This window comes from Amphiura filiformis, chromosome 13 (genome assembly GCF_039555335.1).
Source record: "Amphiura filiformis chromosome 13, Afil_fr2py, whole genome shotgun sequence".
Lineage (NCBI taxonomy): Eukaryota > Metazoa > Echinodermata > Ophiuroidea > Amphilepidida > Amphiuridae > Amphiura > Amphiura filiformis.
In genome coordinates this window covers 29,787,785-29,810,433 of record NC_092640.1, presented here as the reverse complement: position 1 = coordinate 29,810,433, position 22,649 = coordinate 29,787,785, and the positions used below count along the sequence as shown (strand labels likewise).

The window sequence follows — 22,649 nt, the reverse complement described above, 5'->3', positions numbered from 1 at the left end:
ACTGGAATAGACGATTGGGGGTACTAAAAGAAGGAATGACAGTGTCAAAAATATTAGTTTACTTGCCAACATAAAATATGTAAAGTATGTTGTGCTAACACACAAGCCCGCAAAATCCTTACCAAATGAAAGACTATCTAGTTGTACTCCTTGCTGGTAATAATTAACTACAACATGGCAGATTTGACATAATAGGCCTGTAATTTTCATGTAATCAATATAGCAAAATATCCTTGAACAAAGCTGTATGCAGTATTGGGCTAGTCCATTTAATATCCACACTACCTCTGTGGAAGATGTTGGATTCAACTTCCACGGGGGCAGGGGGAGTATGAATTTCAAATGGAATTAACACATTTGACAGCTTCATTTGAATTTCATACACCCTCTGAGAAAAATTCAACCTGAATCCTCCACAGAGAGATGGCGAGTTTCAAAATAGAATTGGTTAACGTGTTAATTCCATTTGAAATTCATACTCCCCCTGTGGAAGATATTCCCATTATCTTCCACAGGGGTAGTGTGGATATTAAATGGAATAGCCCATAGTAGACAACTGGCTCAGTCTTGTACAACACAATACATAACAAGGGAGAGTGTGTGTCTTGTTGGCCCGAAATATATGTGGAATAATACCATGCTTTGTTCGTTACTACACATTTTATCACAATTTTTCGTGGATAAAGCCCAAGCAGCACAGACATGGAAGTGCAGTCCCAATCATACCAACAAATCTATGATCTGTTCGGTCAATTGCATCAATGCTTCATGCACATGCTCATGATGGTTTGCAAAACACTGCCTATTAGTGTTACCTCATTCACAAGGTTTGGGTCAGATTTCTGAGCCTGCTCTGACCATGATTGAAGCTCACCGAGAAGATCGAGAGTACACAAAAAAAACATAACACCATTCTGTTTGGTATTTGAAAAGTTGTTGCACGGGTGCTCATCCACTGACACTTCCATCTTGTAAACATACCCCCTTCCCTTACGAAACAGTTTCACAGCACACACTCAATCCCTGCTTTCACAGCACACACTCAATCCCTGCATGCATTGCGGCAGACATCATGGTCGTCAATTTTAGCTTACAAAATATACTGTAACTTTTTTACATCAACGTAAGAACAATTAGGTCTACTTCATTACACCAGGTGTCCGCTACTGAAAACTTATGTCATGTTTCTGTCAAAAACCTGGCCTATACTGCCCAACACCGCCTAAGGCATCACATTGAACAGTTGCTACAGGTCGATACTAAACAAATGACATTTATGTACATGCCTTTGGCCCCAGCCTTTTACCGCAGTTTGACAGAACATGTGACATATTGGTATACGCTGTCACCCATCAACTTGAATAGACCAAATACTATACAGTGTTACTACAAGTACGTAAAAATAATCCAATCTAATGAAATGTCTTATTTTTTATGGTGTGTCTTGGGCCACAGTGGTCAGGGAATTACTTGTATAGTGTGCTGAGGCTTGTGACTTTATGCCTTTGTGTGGCGCACTATAAATCACTGCACTTAGCCCAACTTTTTACACATGAAATAACCAATCATATTGGATATGATAATAAACACTGTAGGTATGGTCATCAAATGTCATAGAGTGTCAAGCATTTATTTCTGTTATTAATTAATTATTACAATTATCTAGTATGATTGCAATTAACTGAACATGCTGTGAGTATTTTACCCTGCAAGATTATATTTGGTGGAAACATGAAACATTACAATTCCTTCAAGAGAGATTCTGCTGTAAACCTGTTGATCTAGTAATTGGGCTATTCCATTGAAAATTCAAAATACCACAGTGGAAGATTTTGGAAATATCTTCCACAGAGGGAGTATGAATTTCAAATGGAATGCACACATTAGGCAGCTCCATTTAAAACTCCCCCTCTCTCTTTGAAGATCCAGGTTGAATATTTCTCAGAGGGTGTATGAAATTCAAATGGAGCTGCCTAATGTGTTCATTTCATTTGAAAATCATACTCCAACTGTGGAATATATATTTCTAAAATCTTCCACAGGGGTAGTGTGGATTTTAAATGGAATTGCCCAATATCCCGAAGGAGATTGTTTAATAACTCTGCTAAAATACTATCATAAAAACACCTGTTATGTGTGATTCTTAGCTCATTGGAACCATAACAAGTAATGTACGCAGGTAATGAATGACATCAATTATAAGGTATTCCCAATAGCTCTCCTCAATCACTCTCTTTACCTTCAGGAGAGCAATTTGTTGCCCACCTAAAAAAAGACCAGATTCAAAATGAGAATCCGGAAATATGAGAGAAGCCTCTGAAAGTGAACATGAAACATGTACAATTCCTTCAAGAGAGATTCTGCTGTAAACCTGCTGATCTAGTATATCCCGAAGGAGATTGTTTAATAACTCTGCTAAAATACTATCATAAAAACACCTGTTATGTGTGATTCTTAGCTCATTGGAACCATAACAAGTAATGTACCAAAGTAATGAATGCCTTCCCAACAACTCTCCTCAATTGCTCTCCTTACCTTCAGGAGAGCAATTTGTTGCCCACCTAAAAAAAGACCAGATTCAAAATGAGAATACGGAAATATTAAAGTGGACAAATCTGAAGGGCTTCCCTACATCTCTCCTTAATCACTCTCCTTACCTTCGGGAGAGCAATTTATTGCCCACCTAAAAAAAAGACCAGATTCAAAATGAGAATACGGAAATATGAGAGAAGCCCCTGAGAGTGTGCAAATCAGAAAGGCAATTCTGAGTCAATAGCCTTGTCGCACAGACATCGCCATTTTGTGATCTCCACATGCAAATTCTCTAAGAAGATGGCTAAAGAAGCCCCGCCCAATGTAGTGCAGACCAATGGGATGCACAGCTGCTTGATTGACAGGTGTACACATGTGGCCTGCGCGACTGACAACACAATCATTAAATTCAAGGGCATGTTTACAAATTGGGGTCATATTTGTTTGACACTTGATTTTTGTAGAAACCAAGTTCATATTTCAGAAATAAGTTTGCTCATTTATACATGCAGGTACAACAATGTACCCAAATATTATTATCCCCCTTTATTTTGTACCTTTAATAAACCCTATCCATATGTTCTAGCTCCAAGTAAAAATACACAAAGTGGTTTTAGACAAACTATACAGATTTCAATTTGCAACTGAATTGGGCTATTCCATTTCAAATCCACACTACCCCTGTGTAAGATTTTGGAAATATCTGCCACAGGGAGAGTATGAACTTCAAATGGAATGAATACATTAGGTAGCTCCATTTGAATTTCATACGCCCATGGAGAAAGATTCAACCTGAATCTTCCACTGAGGGAGGGTGAGTTTCAAATGGAGGTGATAATGTGTTCATTCTGTTCATTCATACTCCCCCCTGCGGAAGATATTTCCAAAATCTTCCACAGGGGTGGTGTGGATTTTAAATAGAATAGCCCATTAGGCACCTTCTACTGCAATTATTCAATGTTGTAATTATAAGCTCTAAATACCCACTAACCCCCAAAACATTGCACTTCAGTCCAAAGGATTTTTTAACATCTACAAAACTAACCATCAAATAAAATGTACATTAAGGTGATGACATGCGGTCAAATAACACAGTCCACACAATAAAATACCAGGTACTTTATATGCTTCTACTAGCTCTAGCTCCCAAGGTATCCACAGGACCCTCTTCCATGTTTGTCCTCTATCTCGATATGCCAAGCAGATTTGTAAAGCATTGTCCTCTATCTCGATATGGCAAGCAGATTTGTAAAGCAATTAACACATACCCGGTACCATTTTCATTGTATGGACTGTATGTATTGAGATTCGAACCCACTGTGTATGTGACATAATTTATATTTCAGGCAACTATATTTTAGCAGTTCATTCACACTATGAGCCATTTATAATGATATATATGTGATCTCAAATTATTCATTGAAAGTTTTAAGCTCCATGTACTGTGTTACAGTTGTGCGAAACCATACTTAAGTTTGTTCGGCTTATAATTGGTAAAAAATATTTGTATTTTGTTGCTGCACAAATCAAAAAAGTCCCAACTCATGCTTGTGTCAATTCACATTAAGCGTGCACTAGTCACGCATTATGCATTGTAGCTGCGTGCACGCCATTCTATAACAATACACCATGTTGTGAGTCTTATTTTTTTCGCCAATTATAAGCCGGGCCGAACAAACTTTACCTCAAGTATGATTCCACACAACTCGACTCGAATTAATTTACTACCCATTCAGTCAAGAGACAATTTGAACCTACAAACCCATCTAACTTTTACTGCTATTGAGATCATTTTAGTATAGCTTAGAAGCAATGCACAGTTACTTCCATCCAAAACTCGGAACTGGACATCATTTTAAATCTCATAGCAAAATGTGTGTATCTTCCCTGATTTAGTATAAAATGATTCATCATATAAATATGGAGAATTACGCAAGATGACATGATATATTAACTTAGCATGGGAAACAACATTTCTATCAAAAAAACTTTCTGAAAATTACATTATGTTGTTTCCAACTGTGTTCTATAAAACTTTTCTCTACTTAGGATTACAATGATGTGAAAGGCACAGATTCATAATGGGAGACGGACAAACACATAATGGGCTATTCCAGTTGAAATCCATACACCCCATACAGATAACATGAGCTTAATCTCCCACTGAGGGAGTGTGAATTTCAAATGGGGTTACCTTAATGGGAGATTCCATTTATAATCTACATCCTTTGTGTTGGAGATTAAGGTCATGTCTTCCAGTGGGTGTATGGATTTCATCTGGAATAGCCCAATGATGTGAAAGGCACATAGATTCATAATAAAAGATAAACAAACACATCAATATTACAAATATGAAAGAAACTACATATTACGCTATGTGCCACAGTGGCATTAGTCTCATACGGAGACTGGGATGGGTTTGTTTTTGGTAGGTGAGGTTCAAAGGATGATATAGTCTTCAGAAAGACTACATTACAGTTCAATTCAAAGATCTTCATACACAGAATATAGTTCAGAATACTGCAGAGTACTGCAGAATACTCTTTTCACCACATTTTGATTGTGTTTATTTATGCCATTTTTGGCACTAAGTTTATACTGGTTTTGTTCAGAGTTTGGTCTCTTTATTGTCGACAAGGTCTTAATTCTTCGAACTATTTGGTACTGACTCCAGTCCACTACTAAAACATTCTAAAGCCCTGCAAATCTGTTCTATTATATTTCATGGATTTTGGGCATTAACACTTTTCTTGTAGAAAGACTAAGAGCTTTAGGGTTTTCCATGTTAAGTCATAGATGGCATGACACTTTTAGAGGTCTGGAAAAAATGGCCAATCCAGGAAGCTTATTCAAGGGAAATTTCGGGATTTCCCCATGCAAGAAAAACAATTAGTAAGTCTTTAGTGGTTTCGCCGTTGGACAAGTTTGAACTGCCAAGCGTCCGTCAGGAGTAGCTCCGACTTCTTGAGGACAAAGTACCCAAGTATGAGACATGTAGGCCGCCCTCTTGCTACTGATGGCTCTGAAAAGAGCCGTTCACTGAAGACTGCCCCTTCTCAACAGAGAACAAACAGACCTCGCCTATCTCTAATGTAAAAAAGTTTTGGTGGCTCTGAAAATAGCCGTTCACTGAAGTGAAATACATTATAAATTATTTGTATCTTGGAGTGAAATTTGATTCATCTTCCCAGGATCCAAAACAGTTTTTTCAGCCTGCTCTTTTGACCATGTCACTGGTATGAAGATCTATGAATTTTACATGCATGATATGGCATTGCAAAATTAACATTTCCAAGAGTGTACATATACACATAAACCGTTAACTATAACAGCTTATCCCAATCAAAATTATCCTCTACATCGTCGTTCCCAAGATCCGCCGGCATCGGAGGTGGGCGTGGCTGTAATGGTGGCATGTGTCGTGGACTGATATCTGACTGAGGCGACATACCCACAGCGCTGCCGCACGGACTCAGCATCGATGGCGGCGACCCCATCATAGAGGAACCTCCTGGCGTTGACACTGTGATACTATTATTGCTGCTATTGTAACTCCCTGTAAAGGTTTAAGGGAAAATACAAAAAAAATTCAATTAGTTCATAGTCCGTTCTAGCAGGTATGATGTTGCTAAGACTTTTGAATAGCAGCTGCAATTCCAAGGGAGGGATTTGGGTTTACGATTTATTAATTGTATGACAATTACAATAATACAATGAAATTCAAGTTACATGCATTTCAATGGTATAATTGTCAGGAACACAAGACAATCAAATGAGAACTGAAGTGTAAAATGCCAGTAGTGGCTTAAGACTTGCCTGGAACGACATCCACCTTTTGTTGCGTGGGGATGGTGGACCCTCTTTAAGACATTGCGGATTATCAGGAAGGGCTTTCAGGCATCCTAACTTAGCTTGACACCCTAAGTCAGTTAGTTGACCAATGAGAAACTTATGTGTAAATTTCAGTTCCCAGATTTTGTGCAGTTGTGCCAAAGTTAACCTTTGACCTGCATCTGACATATTTGATACATATTTAGAACATTAAGCTTGTGATCTCATCAAAACAGTGAACAAAGATGTGGGGGCGCATCACGCTATGGTTCACAATCACAACCAAAAAATCGCATATAATTTTTTGTATCAATCACATTTTGGAATGTTTGTTTTTCTGTAAATGTCGCAAAAACCACAAGACAGTGACACAAACAGTTGGCAGGGGACAAAGAATTCAATCTAATCGAAGCCACAAAAACCATTCAAACATACCCGGTGATAGATTCCCAAGGACCGGATTTCCACCAAGTCCCATACCACTCTGCTGCAGTAAACCCGTCTGTTGGAAGAACTGGCTGAGCGAAGCGGCCAAGTCTGCAAACTGTTCCGGTTCCAGCGACCAATTCTTCATGTCTGCTTGCCTCATACTCTCCATCAGACCTGTAACAAAGGGACGAGAAAGACCTTGAGGAAACAAGGGGGAAATGTGTCAGGAGTTGCAGTGCAAAAGAATGGAAGTGATTAAGAACAAGATTACAAAGTTAAGTGTACAAAGTGTGAGACATACATGTCTGTGAAAATTAATCACATGGTGGCATGTGTCGTGGACTGATATCTGACTGAGGCGACATACCCACAGCGCTGCCGCACGGACTCAAGTCTGTCTTGTCTCAAGTTGAGCGTGACACATGTTGGATTTCACAGTAGATTTGAATCGCATGCAACAACCTAGTACAGCGGGGTGTACATACACACAAGCGTAGAAGGGCCATTTTCCGCAAACGCGTATGTGCACTGATTCAAATCTGCAACCATTCAAAGCCTTGACTATTGCAGCAGAGTATGTTAGTTAATTAATTAATTCAAGTTCACTACAATCGTGTAAAAATCAGAATTTAGAAAAACATTGAGGGCATCCTCCTCAGCAAATTATATAAATATTGCTGGAAGTACAGACCTTTCAAAGAGACTCATAATTATATTCAGCTAACTTGACAGGATAATACATAAGAGTAATTGCCAAGTAGCCCAATTAAGTGCCTAAGGTGCGACATTGGCATCACTGAGTGACAAGAAAACCCACACACTTAGACTTAAGTAACATAATTCATAGTGCGTTACATGCAGGTAACCTCCAGACAACCCATAAACCATTAATTAATTTAAGACTGAATTAAAAATACTAATTTGCGTCTGATGTCACCTGTCAATCAAACTCAAATTGATTTGTTTACGAGTTGTTATTATGATTGAAAACACAGCGGTAAAACAGTTTTAATTCAGTCTCCAATTATACAAATGTAGCACCATTCATAGCCAAGATTTTATTAAGGCCAGGGCAGAGATGCCACTCAGTTTTACTAATGAAAACAACCTGGAACTGGCTAAAAAACCTGAAAAAGCATGTGAATGCAAGCCAAAAAGCCCTAAAACAGGCTGAAAATAAAAACACAGGAATTTGGACTCACAGGAATTTGGAAAAACCTGAAAAGTGGCATCTCTGGGCCCGGCTATAGTCTGACATCTTTTGGGTGATTTTTCGCAAGACGACAGACTATGAGAGCCTTGCCTTTTAAACTGCAAGGTCCTTTGATCCTACAGATAAATATGACAACACAAAGTTGGCTATAATTACCTTGGAACTGTGAGACATCAATGTCAGACCAATTGTAACTACTTGCTGCTTTCACACTCTCTTTCAGCAGGTCTATATTGTTCAGCCAATCAAAGCTGGCAGAGTTGGAGAAGTTGGCAGAGTTTCCTAGGCTACCTTGACCTGTAAATAGGGGGAAATGATGATAGAAAAGATAGAGAGGTGCATGATGGGAAAAGATAGAGGTGCATGATGGGAAGGAAAAAGAGACATGTGATGAAAGAGAAGAGGGGCAGAGAGGAAGGTCAGGAACAGAGAAGGAGATATAGAGGAGAGAAGAGAGAAATGGCAAGAGGAGTGAGCGGAAAAAGGCAGATTGCACGAAGAAAAGAAAGAGTAGAAGGAAAAAAGAGGAGAAAATGTGATGAACACATCAAGAGCAGAAAAAAAAAAATAAAATAAAAAAAATAAATAAATAAAAAAAAAAAAAAAATTCAAATCAAATCAAATCAAAAAAAAAAAAAAAGATGAAGCAGAAAAAGAGATGACAAAGGGAAAAAGAGTGGCAACAACGTGAAAGGAAACAAAAAATGATGAAAGGATAAGGGGAAAGACAAATGAAAAGAAAATGCAAGATTAGAATTATGATTGTACCTTCACAAATGATTCATTAGGAGACTTGTCATTTTCTTTGGAAGGGGGTCCCAAATATGCGTGAGTCATTAGTTTTTGACATACTACGATGGGGGGGTGTTATAACATTTTTCAAACATGAGCTCCTTTGATATCTTCAAAAAGCCTCAAAGTCATTTATAACCCCATCTCTTGAACTGCATCAATTTGTATTTGTTTGATGAACAAAAGGTAGGGGTCATAAAAGTTATCAAACTTCGGGTCGATGGTTTTAAAAAAAAGTTGACTCTAGTCACTGACATAATTTTTGAAACCTCCCCCATTTTCAAAGAAAATGACAGCTAGCCCCTTAATTTTAAAACCATTCACTTGCTTGCAGTTTGGGACAAATAGGATTTTGCGCAGGCTTTCTGTGTGATATTCAGCTGGCAAATTCAATTTTTTTATTTTGTTTTTAAGATCACTTAGTCTATGCATGGAATGCTTGATGTGTTTCAGTTATGACAGCAGAAAATATGAAATATAATTTATATAATGTCAACGTTTACCCTTATAAAACTTTCGGCAGCTTGTTTTACCCGCTTGTCCGTGAAATCCATAAATATCATGCAATAAAATTTGTTGAAACTGTGAACCTGGCAAATCTTCATTCTTATGACAAAAAATAATTTAACCTCATGAGAACCACCTGCCGATTGGCCAAAATGAATATTGTGTCCAATTTTTAACCAATCAAGGAGGGTATTAATAAGATCATCTGCAAAATGCAAGTTTGACCATAAATACGTAAAAGCCTAGTCATAATTGGCAATTGAAATGAGCATTTCAAGTTATCAACCAATCAGAAATGCTGTTAGATGACCAGTAGTGTCCAGGAGGTCAATATCTACAAGGCTTTAAATATTGCTACACACACCAATCAAAATCCATAGTAAGTAGAATACATATCACTAAATAAAACAATATCATATTACCAATTCACAATTATAGTACAATACTTATACTATGTTCAACTTGTAATAGGTGAAAATTATTCATTTTTTGTTACTCTACAAATCAATGAACTAAATTCACAAATCGCCAGTCAGTCACACCAAAATGCTCTTTGCATATGTGTTGCGTCGTTGGGCAGGAAAAACCTCCTATGTGTTTTTAGCCCCTGAACATGTTTAAAGCAAAACTGCCAACAAGTTACATAGGGGGTTTTGCTTTAAACATGTTCAGGGGCAAAAGACACTGGAGGTTTTCCATGCCCAACGACAGTATACACCATTACGATGCAAGAGTCTCATCTATTAATGAGCTGAACATAGTATAATTTTAACCTGTGAAGTTGCAAATTTAATAGTTAGTGCTGTAGCATGCATTGTTTAATAATGAAGGAAAGCAAAGGCATCCAGATATTCAAATATGTACAATGAGTAGAACATCGGACTAGTAATAAATGGTCCTGGGTTCAAATCGTTGTTTTGGCTACTAATTAGAATCATTAGAGAGAATCCAGGCTCTGCCATATTGGCATGTCACATAGAGGGCAAAATAAAGTATACCTTAAGATTGATCTGCCATGCACAAAAAACTTTTTTTATTGCAAATTCCGCATGTAATGTGTTTGTGCAATAATGTGCTACATTGTAGGTGTTATTGTTATGCGCAAATTGTGTAAACACAGCCCTGACTGTATTTGATGTTGCTCATTACGTCATGAGGGCATGCGTGGAAAAATGGCAGAGATCTATACAATATTTTGGTCCCTTTGTGTGACATTCATTCCACATGGCTGCTACTTCATTTCCCCCAGTGTTAAGCAAAGTGTTATACAGTAGGGTCAGCTAATTCTGTCCAGTATTTTGTTAGCTACATGAGTCACCCTATAGAGGACACATACATTCTCTTGTTTTAAAATTAGTATTTTACTCCATATTCGGAATACATTTTTGTCAAATCAAAATTTCAAATAAAAAATACTGTCATCTCAGATTATCTCTAGAAACTTCATCTAAAAATGGTTATTGGTGAACTGCTTTCTTCAAATAAAAACGTAAAACGAACCTCTTAACCCCATGAGAACTACCTGCCTATTGGTCAAAAAGAAGTTTTCATTATCGATGGGACCAATCAGCAACATTGTTAGAATAATTTCACCATGCAAAAAATTGGGGTGAATTATTTGCAAAGCTCTATTCTGATTGGTGATTAAAGTGAAGATATCACATAACTGACAAATCAGAAGCAATGTTAGATCGGCAGGTAGTGCTCAGGGAGTTAAGACACAAAATTGACATAGTTTAGCATGCTCTGTAAGTATAATTAGATGCAGGTTATGAAATGTTAGCTATATACTGGTTGCATGGCAGTGCATGATCGCTGGCATTTGCATGGCTAAATAGTTGCATGCATTCATTGACATTCAAAATGACAATGCAATAGGCGTGAAATTATAAAGATTATACAATTCTAAAAACAAATGTTGTGAAAAAATCACATGCAGGTCTTATTCGATAACTTCATGATCAGTAATTAATAACTTATAAAATCATGAATGGGATGGGTGTGGTTGTCGCCTCAACACCATCATCATGCATAATTTGCGTGTCACAGGCAGTAGCTGCAATAATAAAACTTAATGTACATTTAGGTACGTGTTACCAAGGTTACTGCTACCATTCTTACCCAGAGCACGATCATTTCAGAGGACAGTGGCATGGTCAAAGGAAATACAGGGTGTCCCAAAAGTCTCGATACCATTTTAAACGTTCATAACTCTAGTATTCAGCACGCGATAACAAAAGTGAAGGTATCGTTGAAAAGAGAAAACTCTGGCAATTGTTTTGACACCAAATTTGACATATAAACCCACTAACATAATAAATTATCTACGGTGAAACAGCTGGGCATATTACACACAAAAACCATACAATACGTTTACAGCTCATCTCCGGATCCCAACTATCCATTACCTTCTCTCAACTTCCAAGACCAATTTCTCTCCATTCAATTCAATTGCAAATATCAAACAGTTCTCATATTATAGAAATAGACTATCAAGATGACATACAACACCAGGAATTGTGTACTAATGCTTTGATTTCATTCAGAAATCAAGCTAGCAAAAGCTATCTTCTAAAGTTGTGTAATATTCCATTCTCCAATTATCTGCTCTCTCACAACATGCACAAGGTTCCTGCACCAGGAATGTAAGGACATAACTCTTAATAATTCGCAGTGGATAATGAAAGACGGGGAGGTCAACATTAAAGTATCGTTCTTCATATTGTAATTGCAAACCCGAGGAAACAACCAGTTGTTTTCCATTACAAGTGTTCAAAAGTCAAGGGATATTCTAATCTTCTGTCCGTGCTTCATCATCAGTGTGATCAGGGCCATGGTTGAAACTTCTATTTGAATATATAACCATTGTTAGATTGGAAATTCTATGAAGAAATGATTTCAATATATCATCATCAACCATATCATAACAGAACAAGATAAGCTTTTTCTTCAAAATTTTACTAGAATAGAAGGCGAGGAGCGAAGTCTAAAAATCGATTTTATAACCTCAACGCGAAACGCATATTTTTGGTTACCAGTATTTACATGTTGCATTTGAGTTGCATTGTTCATTGGTCATGTATGTCTTATTAACGAAGGAAAATGTACCATGTTTGGCATCCAAATAATTGCCATAATTTACTCTTTTCAAATATGTATTTTGATTTCCCCTCGGTCAATCCTAGCGAAAGATATGACGGTTCAAAAAGGTATCGAGACTTTTGGGACACCCTGTACATCAGATTTGTCAGAAATGCCAAAAGAGAGTGAGTGTTACTTTTTTTTTTTGGTAATGGTATCATTTTTTTTCTCACCAAAATGAATTGCCTGCATAATTACAGTCTGTCTACATACATGTAGAAGTACAAAGTAAATAGACCTCGGAAACTGGAGGTATGAGAATAATTATTTCAGTGCAATGCTTCTTTGGCGCGCCAACTGCTGCGCGATTTATACTTGCCAAGCGCAACACGCTCTTTACGTGCTGCGTGTGATGCAAAGCATCGACCCCTGATACCACAGATTTGGTTTGTACTTGGATGTAGACAGACTGTAAATAACAGATGGATGAAGCTTTCAACAATGGAAGAAACCACAACTTCACAACTTTACTAATCTTCCAAGCTTGTGCAAGTTCCTTCAGGAGGATCATTTAAAACAAAAAAACCCAGTAAGTGTGCAAGTGGAAAGTCTCAATATGAGTAAAACAGTTGCCCAGGTATGTATGCAACACAATGACAAATATTGAGCATGCGACTATAAACCACTTTGAAAGTCCAAATTGGACTCATCAAAACCAAAACATAATAATGATATAAAATTGGATTGATTGAGCCCATATTTATTGGTCTCGAGCTATGAATATTTTAAAACTCATAGCTCGACCAATAAATATGGGCTCAATCAATCCAATTTTATATCACTATATGCCACTGCCACATACATTTTCTTCTTAAATAAATGATAATTCCGACTAGAGTTTTCCCCTTAACCATGTCACACATATATCTTAATCATGCATATCATTTCAGAGTGAGCAAAAAGTTTGCATCGTAAGTCAAATTTAAATTCTGCAAGCAACCTTTTTTAATTCTTTGTTGATAGAAAATTGCAAAAAATATTAATGGTATTGGGAAGTTAATAAAAAGAGAGAATAAGACAAAGCTTTTGAATGGGCCTTTCAAGTTGAAATCCATATACCCCCCTATGGAAGACACAACCTTAATCTGCCACAGAGGGAGTGTGAATTTCAAATGGGGTTACCTGAATGGGCAACTCCATTTGAAATCTACACCCCGTGTGAGAGATCAAGGTCATGTCTTCCATAGGGGTTGTATGGATTTCAACTGGCATAGCTGTTCTGCATTCCTTAAAATCATAAATTATGCATTAAATAATAGAATCAAGTGTGTCATATCTAGTCAGGCTTATACATGTACATCTATATAGCTCAAGAGCAATACTGCTATACAATGTGTCAACGAAACATTTAAGTCACCTTCACCTTCAGTAGCCCTAGATGCATATCTACAGCCAGCAAGTGTTGTTCCTCAACAACGTTTAAGCTAATGTTCAGTTGTAACAGTTCAGAACGGTATCAAAGTTCGCATATTAACTGTTTAAGAGAGTGATATGTTAAAAATATACTCTGCCAAAAGACTGACCGCATTTCAGGAACACATCAAATGGTTTGATCCATCTTATCAATGAGAGTGCATTCTACCGCATTCAGCAGTCAATACATAAAATTCTACCAACTATATCATGCCTGACTAAAGAAACACTTAAAAGCTAGTACAATTATAAAAAAAGTCTGCATAGCAAAGAAAACAATAAAGAAATTATCAAAAAAAGATGAGAAAACAATGAACCGGAAGCATGCAGGAACATTCCCTGTGTTACGTATATAAATCAAAAGGTGAAACGGGCTATTCCATTTAAAATCCACACAACCCATGTGGAAGATTTAGCTATAGTCTGCCACAGAGGGAGTATCAATTTTGAAAAGAATACACAATTGGGTAACTTCCATTTGAAATACTCACTCCGGTCGTGGAAGATATAGGTAAAGCCATAATACAGGGGGGAGTATGGGTTTCAAAATGATTAATGCTAGCCAATTACATTTGAAAAACATACTCCCTCTGTGGAAGATATTTCCAAAATCTTCCACAGGGGTAGTGTGGATTTTAAACGAATAGCCAAATGAAGGCTAAACAAGGCAGCAGCTACCTGTCATAGATCATAGGCAAATCATAGTGCAAAATAATAAGCATACTCAAAGAAATGTGTCAATAATAATATCAAGCAATGGTCACGGTTAGTTAACCCCGGGGGAGAGGAGAAAAGAATGCAATGGGGGTAGGGGAGGTAAGATGGGGGAGTCAATACGATCCTGGTGTGCACTTGCAGCAGAACCGGGTGTTAAGTATAGTTACACCCACAGCATCCCAAGCATGATTTGATTGCAATATATAGTGGCATCCTCACCTAACGAGTAATATTGCTGTTGCTGTTGTTGAGATGATGACGATGTTCCCGGTGCCGATAATTGGTTACTATTTGAATTTCTCATAGGTGGCTGCCCACCCTGACCACCGGGCATATTTCGTGACAACCCGGACATAGTCGTAGCTGTGTTTCCCCCCATATCTGACACTGATAACCTGCTCCGGGTCCTGGATGCCGGCCCGGACACTTGCCCCGGCATGTTGTGTTGCATAATAGATGCCTGACTGACATTAATGTTATTTGATCCAGGCCCTTGATGTTGAAGATGACTTGGCATAGGTTGCATATGGTTAGTAGGCATTCTTGGCCCCTGTCCCTGGTGTACCCCAGGGAGCATTCTTTGGCCCTGTCCTTGTTGAGGCATTCTTGCCTCTTGTCCTGGGTGAGTAACAGTTATTCTAGGCCCTTGAGAATTGGGTATTCTGTCTTGCTGTGCAATAGGCATTCTAGCCCCATGTCCCTGTAGTTGCTGGCAAGTTTGATGCCCAGCGGCCATATTTGCAGATGACCGAGTTGTTATTCGAGTTGGCTGACCAGTCATGGGTTGACCGCTGCCCATGTTCGGTCTCTGATTTGGCATATTTGACGGATAGCGTGGTTGGCCTGTGGATTGTGACACAGTGAAACAGACGCCAAAATATGAAGTATGACAATGTCAAAACAACAATTAAGGTGAAAGTAGCGGTTTTTATTTAAGTAATGTTGATTCTGATGAATTCCACAAACAACCCCTGGCGAGAAATTCTTGAAATGAAGTCTTAAATAAATATGTGAACCAGTTAGTCAACTCTGATAATAAAAATGGTTGTTAAAATACTCTTGTTTCATCAGCAACCTGAAATCAAAAGTTGAAAACTATTAAATCAAAGAAAAAAATTTGCTTTCTATAGAATTACAAAAACACTCACTATTTATTAAAATTGTGTTAGAAATACAAGTACTTATACATTACTTAACTTAAGCTAAATTTAATATTAACAGAACATCCTAAAATGAAAATCTGTGGTCCAAGTATCACTATGGACCACAATAGCCTCACCCCAATGGCATAGTTCAATAACCTCAAACAATCACAGTGCAAAATTTGACCTCATGTTGCAGAGTATGAGTTATTCTACTCAAAATTTCGAAGGTCATTCAAAGAATGCACAAATGTATTGGGGTTATAGAACTGACCCCTGATAGATGAGCATGTTGTGGATCCTAGTGTATCAGTTTGAGAGGTTGGCACAGATCATCCCTGCAAGACGGTGTTGCCAAAACTTTTCAGTGCCAAGGCATGGCGAATTGGCTCGCCAGGCCATGGTGAATAAGGCTGAAGTTGCCCAAATTTTAAGATTCCAAAAAAATTGCCAAAATATACCAGAGATTCAGGCAGTTTTACCAAAATTTTCACATTTTTTGCGCATTTCACAAAAAATTATAGTCTTTGTCAAAGACTACTCGCAATTTAGGGGGACACAAGCTTAATGGTTTCCAAGAGTGTGTGGTTCCCAGTAGTTTATCTCCCTATAGGTAATATAGGTACATGGTCTGTAGCAAAGACTACATTGTGCCCTCATTAACAAAGGACATACAGACATACTACTGGCTTGAACAGGTGTGTCAAACAAAGAACACCAACGCAACAGCCAGGATGACTTAAAACTATCAACTTGCGACTCTACGCTCTCATTTTGTGGTAGATCACAAATATGTGTATGTTTTACTCCAAGAATTCATTTTGCCCAAATCAGAACAAACAAAACACTACAAAACAAACCATGAAATTATAAACCCTCCCCATCAACATACACACAAATAAATTACTGAAACTCCAGATTCAGAACAGAATAACCAACTAAAATGGTATGTTTGAAAAGGAAAAAGATGTTAACAAAACAGCAGAGTATGTAATTCATATTAATAAATAAACAAATACTTCAAAACAGAAAATGAATTTGTAGCACCCTTGTAAATTTAGAGTCCAATAAATAGAATAACCATTCATCACCAAACGAACATTCAAGATTGGTCATTTCTACTAATGCGAACATCGTCACTAGCCGTGTTGATTAGGGGATTCATTTATAGAATCGAGGGCCTGATAGATCTACCTCGAACATAAACAATGATCATGCCCGCAAGTCTATTAATAAACCCTGTTCATAAATACCCCAATATTCAGTGATTGTATTTCAGCAAATAATACCAAAAAATAAAATGTTACTCTTAAAAATCCCATTTTTATGTGTTTTTATCTATACCGAAATTGTCACGCTAAAGCAGCCATGCATCAACATTGTTCATGTCCAGCCCTTGACCAGTCATATGCGCTGTTAGATAACGCCATGTATGAACCATAATAAATCACGCAGAATCTCACATCATTACTGCACAGTTCATCATGTGCGGTTATGATGTTTGAATTGATGTGCGCAGGGTTAGGATAAAATGGGTGACAGCTTTCGGGATAGACCAAGAAGGTGGTTTACCCTATAATATCAGTATCATTAAGCTTATAGATGAAAGTAACGATGAAGTAGGTTTAGTATGAGGCTAAGAACAGAATGGTTCAATCAATCAGAAAACATGCAAAAAGGATTGAAAACTGGTCTCAAACCGATCAATGCAATGTGGAATATACCTCAGTTGAATGATAGACAAACTTTTTATTACAAAACTTGAAAACACAGAAAAAATGTAGATATAAATATTCCTTCAAAATAAACATGCAACTTCATTTGCGGTACCCTGGATACTAAAATTGGGAAATTATAGCCAAATCTGTCATGTACATGTAACATTAGGAAATGACAATGCCACAAATATTCTTACAAAGCTTTTGCATATTGATTCCAATTGGAATAGAATAGAGTATCTTCAAAGCAGCAGTAACAAAAATGTATGTGGTCTTTCTTGGCCTTATGACATCAAATAATAGACTACAAAGTATTCCTCGGCTGCCTCTTTGAACATAAATAAGGTGAGCGCTTGTTTTAATACAGAATAAATTTGATCCATTCAAGTAATTTATATTTAACGTAACTTTTTATAATCCCACAATGCATTGCTTCAGAATCCCCATCCAGCCAGTTCAAACAAAGAGTTCAATTCAGAAAAGATAATATCTGTCACAGGTTAGGTAACACAGCAAGCAAACAGGATTATGGGAAACCGGGTGCTGGGGACTATAGGCAAAGAAATTAAACGGGAGAACTGTTCTTGATTTGTACTATACTTGATTACAAAAATCAATGTTTGATTGTCACTCATAGGGATTAAAATTAGCCATAAATTTCTAAGCATTAATTTCATAATTGATTACTTAACCCCATGGGCACTAGCAGCAAAATTATCAGCCTCTAAGAACTAATTTGATTGGTTACAAAGATGGGTGTATCATATATTGAGCCAATCAGAGATGTGGTAAGAATAGTCAGTAAGGTTGAAGGGGATTAAGGTTAAAATTGCTGTAAGATCTGACAGCTCTACTTTGATTGGTTACAACGTGGGGGTATATATCATATATTGAGCCAATCAGAGACATGATAAGAATAGTCAATAGGGTTGGAAGGGGATTAAGGTTGAAATTGCTGAAAGCTCTACTTTGATTGGTTACTCAAGTCGATTACATCATAAAACTAACCAATCAGGGGGTCTGTAAGTGCCCGTGGGGTTAATCTGATGTAACACTAATGAACTGATTTGTGACGAAACAGCACAACATAACAGCATCAAAATATTGTATTAGTTAATATTATGCCACTGCTTATGAAATTAACAAATATTATAAAGCACATGTGCATGTTTTAACATAGCCATGCAGTTACGCATGTAATTATATGGTAATTTTCAATCTTGATGTGTGACAAGCAAAACTGGTATATATTCTCCTGGTTGTTGAATTTCTTTGGAGTGGGGGTGGGGGTGGTTGGAGGGTGGGGTGGGTATATCTCACCTGCTACGGCTAAAAACTGTGACAGTTGTAACTGGTTGTTGTTGTTTACTAGACCTGTGATTGCAATTACAAAGGCACATTGTAGGGCTTAGAAAAGAATTTTTCATTCAAAACATAAGTACTTAGATCAATTTGATAATTGTGATCAAAACCTTCAATTGATGAACTAGATGATGACGACCTTGGCTTCTGCTATTTCACTTTGTTTCTGCACTTACAAAATAGAATTTTCTCTTAATAAACTTCTTATCATTACCTGTCTGTACCGTAACATCGCGGGTATAAGCTCAATCACCCCCTAGACGGGTGATTCCATTCCAAATATGGAGCGGTCATTCCAGTGATACTATCAAGCAAAATGAGTCAATGGTTGAAAGAAAACATAATTTATGCCATTTATTTGAAGGTGGGTGGTCTGATTTTTTTCATAATGGTTTCATGTACCTTACCACGGCAAATATTGCCTAAACAATCCGATTTCAAATTCTGAGTTAAATTGCTCAAGTAATATTGATTATAGAGGCAAAATTGTGTTTAACAATGGACCATAGAACAATACCGGTATTCTACCACCATTGGGGATAAAGCTACCCATTTTTTGGTTCATACCATTTAGGAAGCATATTGCTGGCATAAGATGAAGTAAGAAAAATCATGTTTAGCACATATTGTTTCTAGATTCCTTTTTAGGAATCTTGACATTTAACCGTGAAAAACTCATCTTGCTCAATGGTGTCACTCGTATATATTGTATGAGAAACAACTTTATTCCAAATTCCATGACCTCAGGGTTACCTTAAGTAGTACTGACAAATAAAAATCATTAACCAAACTGACCTATTAACAGAATTAAGAAGACGTGAAGACTTAAGATGCAACACACAATATATGACACGATCAAGGGAAATGAGTCGGATGTCGCTAATATTGATTTTGAGATATTGGCAAAGAAAGTGTTAACATTTTTTTGTTTCATATTGTTTTCAGCGATTGATAAATTGATGTAACTTCGCAAAGAAAAGTCGTATCAACATGAGGTTTTCAGTTTCTGAAAGTTCTAAATGTCCTCTTTAGAAACATAGGTAAAACTCATTTTCGACCAGGGTCGACATGCGACTCATTGCCCTTGATTATGTATCATAGGGCTGTCTTATGTGAGTTTTGTTACAAATATCTAGCGAATATTTTTTGGTCTTCACCTTTTAGAAATCCCATAAGCCTTTCTTGGGAGACCACTGATGTCGCCACGCCGATGCGCATTTCACGGCTCTTACAAGCGCAGTAACAATATTCGCTAAACGTGTGTACATTGGCGTGACGTCAAATGACAACATCTCGGGTCTCCCGCAAAGGCTTATGGGATTTACCGAAAAGGTGCATAGTAATGGTTTCTCTTGCTTTTCAATATTTAATGATAAAAAACGACACAAGACAGCGAAGGCATATCGCTTTTTGCATCTGAACTCTCTATGTGAATTAATTTAGTCAAGTTGAGTAGCGAGAAGATTCCCTCCATTATTATCAATTCCTGAAAACAAAAGAATATTCATTAAATTATTTGCAAAATCAAACACAATACAAAATCGAGTTGCATGCACAAATGCACTTGATGTCAGCATTACAGGAAGCCAGGTAGTATACAGCATTGTTAAACGACAGACTGGTGCCAATTTGCATATTTTTTTCCGAACCATTACAATGTGATTTTTGCATGCAAAATGAGGCTAGTTAAAACAAATACATATTATACAGGAAATTCAAGCTGAATTTATAGTTCACATTCACTAGTGATGAGCGATTGGTTACCGACCAATCAGATAAAATGTTACATCTTGTGTGAAAAGAAACAACCATTCTCATTGGCCGAAAAGCAATTAACTTGATCATCCCTGGTAATTGAATGATATTCATCAATGATATAGATGTCACATTTTATCTGATGGAAAATAATCTGGTGCTTTCAATTATATTGGATGTATGCTTTTTTGTAAAGTCGGAAAAACAGCTGCACATTTTCATAATTACTTTTTGGCTCCAACTCGGAATTCCTAAAAGAAGATGTCTTACCCTTCCCAGAATCCTTTGCAACATAATACATCAGAAAAGTCATTTCATCAAATTTCTTTATACATTCTACTTGTCTTCATATTGAAAATAGACTGGCTAAACATGGGTCTATACTAAGTCATGAAATACAATTATTTGCAAGTTCTGGATGTGCTCTGTTCATTGAGATACCTTTTGACACCATATCAACCCATGTTGCAATGTATAGCAGATCAGTACAAAAAATTGAAGAAATGCATTGTGGGAAGTGTAAGATATCCTCTCTGGTATTGGACACAAATAACATAAAATGTGCAGGTCTACAATATGACATGAAACAGTGTTCAATTCTAAAGGTAAACACACTGACTTGTACTAAATTTTCTATATGATAAATCCGCCAACAAAAAAAAGAAGAGCTGCAATTAAATATTGGAAATTAAACTTGTTGTAACTATTTAGGCTCTATCAAGAAAATTCATACTACCAACATTGGGGGGGGGGGGGGCTTTTTAAATCCCAAATATTTTGTTCTGCGGGAATATTGTGTGTAACAGTGTGCTAGAAAACATATCCTTAACCCCATGAGAACTACCTGCTGATTGGCCAAAATGAATAGTGTGTCCAATTTTGAACCAATCAAGGAGGATATTAATAAGATCATCTGCAAATGCAAGTTTGACCATAAATAGTTTAAAGCCTAGTCATAATTGGCAATTGAAATGAGCATTTCAAGTTATCAACCAATCAGAAATGCTGTTAGATGACCAGTACTGTCCAGGGAGTTAAAAGGGATGAATTATTGATCTAGTTCCTGTTTTCAGGAAATACAGGCAACAAATGTATTATATCCACTCGCTGCTTTGGAGAGACCAATTTTGTAAACAATTGTTTGTTCGTTTTCTCACACTAGGGTGGTGGCTAGTAGGGTTGCTAATAATCAAACATCGTAATTGCGACTATTACGGTAGGCACCAATTTTTGACAATGACCAGTTATACTAGTCGAATTATGTCCTCAAAATAGGGAAATTATATACATAAAATGTTGCTTAATTTTCTTACTTATTTTGCACTTAGTTAAATGTGTATGTACTTATTAGTTGATTTGAATTAGCAATATTTTGTGTTTCAGTCCAAAAAGAACATTGAAATCATGCTGAATTGTATGATAAATATTACTTGCACAAGTCATTCTTTTGACCAGCAATGTAATGTGTTTATTCGTTCATTTTGGCCTAAGGTACTTGGAGTTCCATTCAGATTTTGACCTCAAAATAGTCATTATAGTCATCACTATTTAAAGGAGTATTTCGTGATCCTAGCATCCTCTATTTATGTCATTTTTCAGTAGATATCCACGAAAAAAAAAACTATTCCAAAAATTTCAGTTGATTCCGATTTTATGCGTTCATGAAGTTATGCATGATTATGTGTATTACACTGCTCCATAGACAATGCGTTGTAATTTCGTTCTGGTGCACCAGAACGAAATTCAAATTTCACAATATCTTTGCTAAACTAATTAATGTGCAAGAAATATTTTGTACATAAACATTATGTAGCCAGAGGTTTCCAGTGATATAAAAATCTCAACTTTTTTTGAGAAAAGTGGGGGATGAGGCTGTGGATCACGAAATGCCCTTTTAATGCTGACTAACAGACTACTTAAAAAAAATTTAAGCATGTGCAACACCAGCGGTTCCAAGAGAATACATGGTACAAGTTGCGGTGATCGACAGAATCAAAACAGGTAATAACATTTTCAAGTATAACTTTGTCATGAAATTTGCTAATTTTACATAAAACTATTATCATTGGTACTGGTAATAGACTATCTGTGCAATTC

General features: G+C 36.9%; 1 protein-coding gene across 1 annotated transcript in view; it reads right to left on the bottom strand.

Annotated features, from left to right (window-relative positions):
* Positions 1-4,041: 4,041 nt before the first annotated feature.
* The window catches only part of LOC140167568 (forkhead box protein J3-like), a 46,650-nt gene continuing 28,042 nt past the window's right edge, over positions 4,042-22,649 (bottom strand). Inside the window, exons 7-11 of the mRNA XM_072190868.1 lie at positions 18,756-18,809; positions 14,795-15,418; positions 8,162-8,302; positions 6,799-6,966; positions 4,042-6,088 (exon numbers count right to left, since the gene is read on the bottom strand). Coding sequence (XP_072046969.1) covers positions 5,856-6,088; positions 6,799-6,966; positions 8,162-8,302; positions 14,795-15,418; positions 18,756-18,809 — 1,220 coding nt within the window. The 3' untranslated portion in view covers positions 4,042-5,855. The remainder of the gene's footprint in view (positions 6,089-6,798; positions 6,967-8,161; positions 8,303-14,794; positions 15,419-18,755; positions 18,810-22,649) is intronic.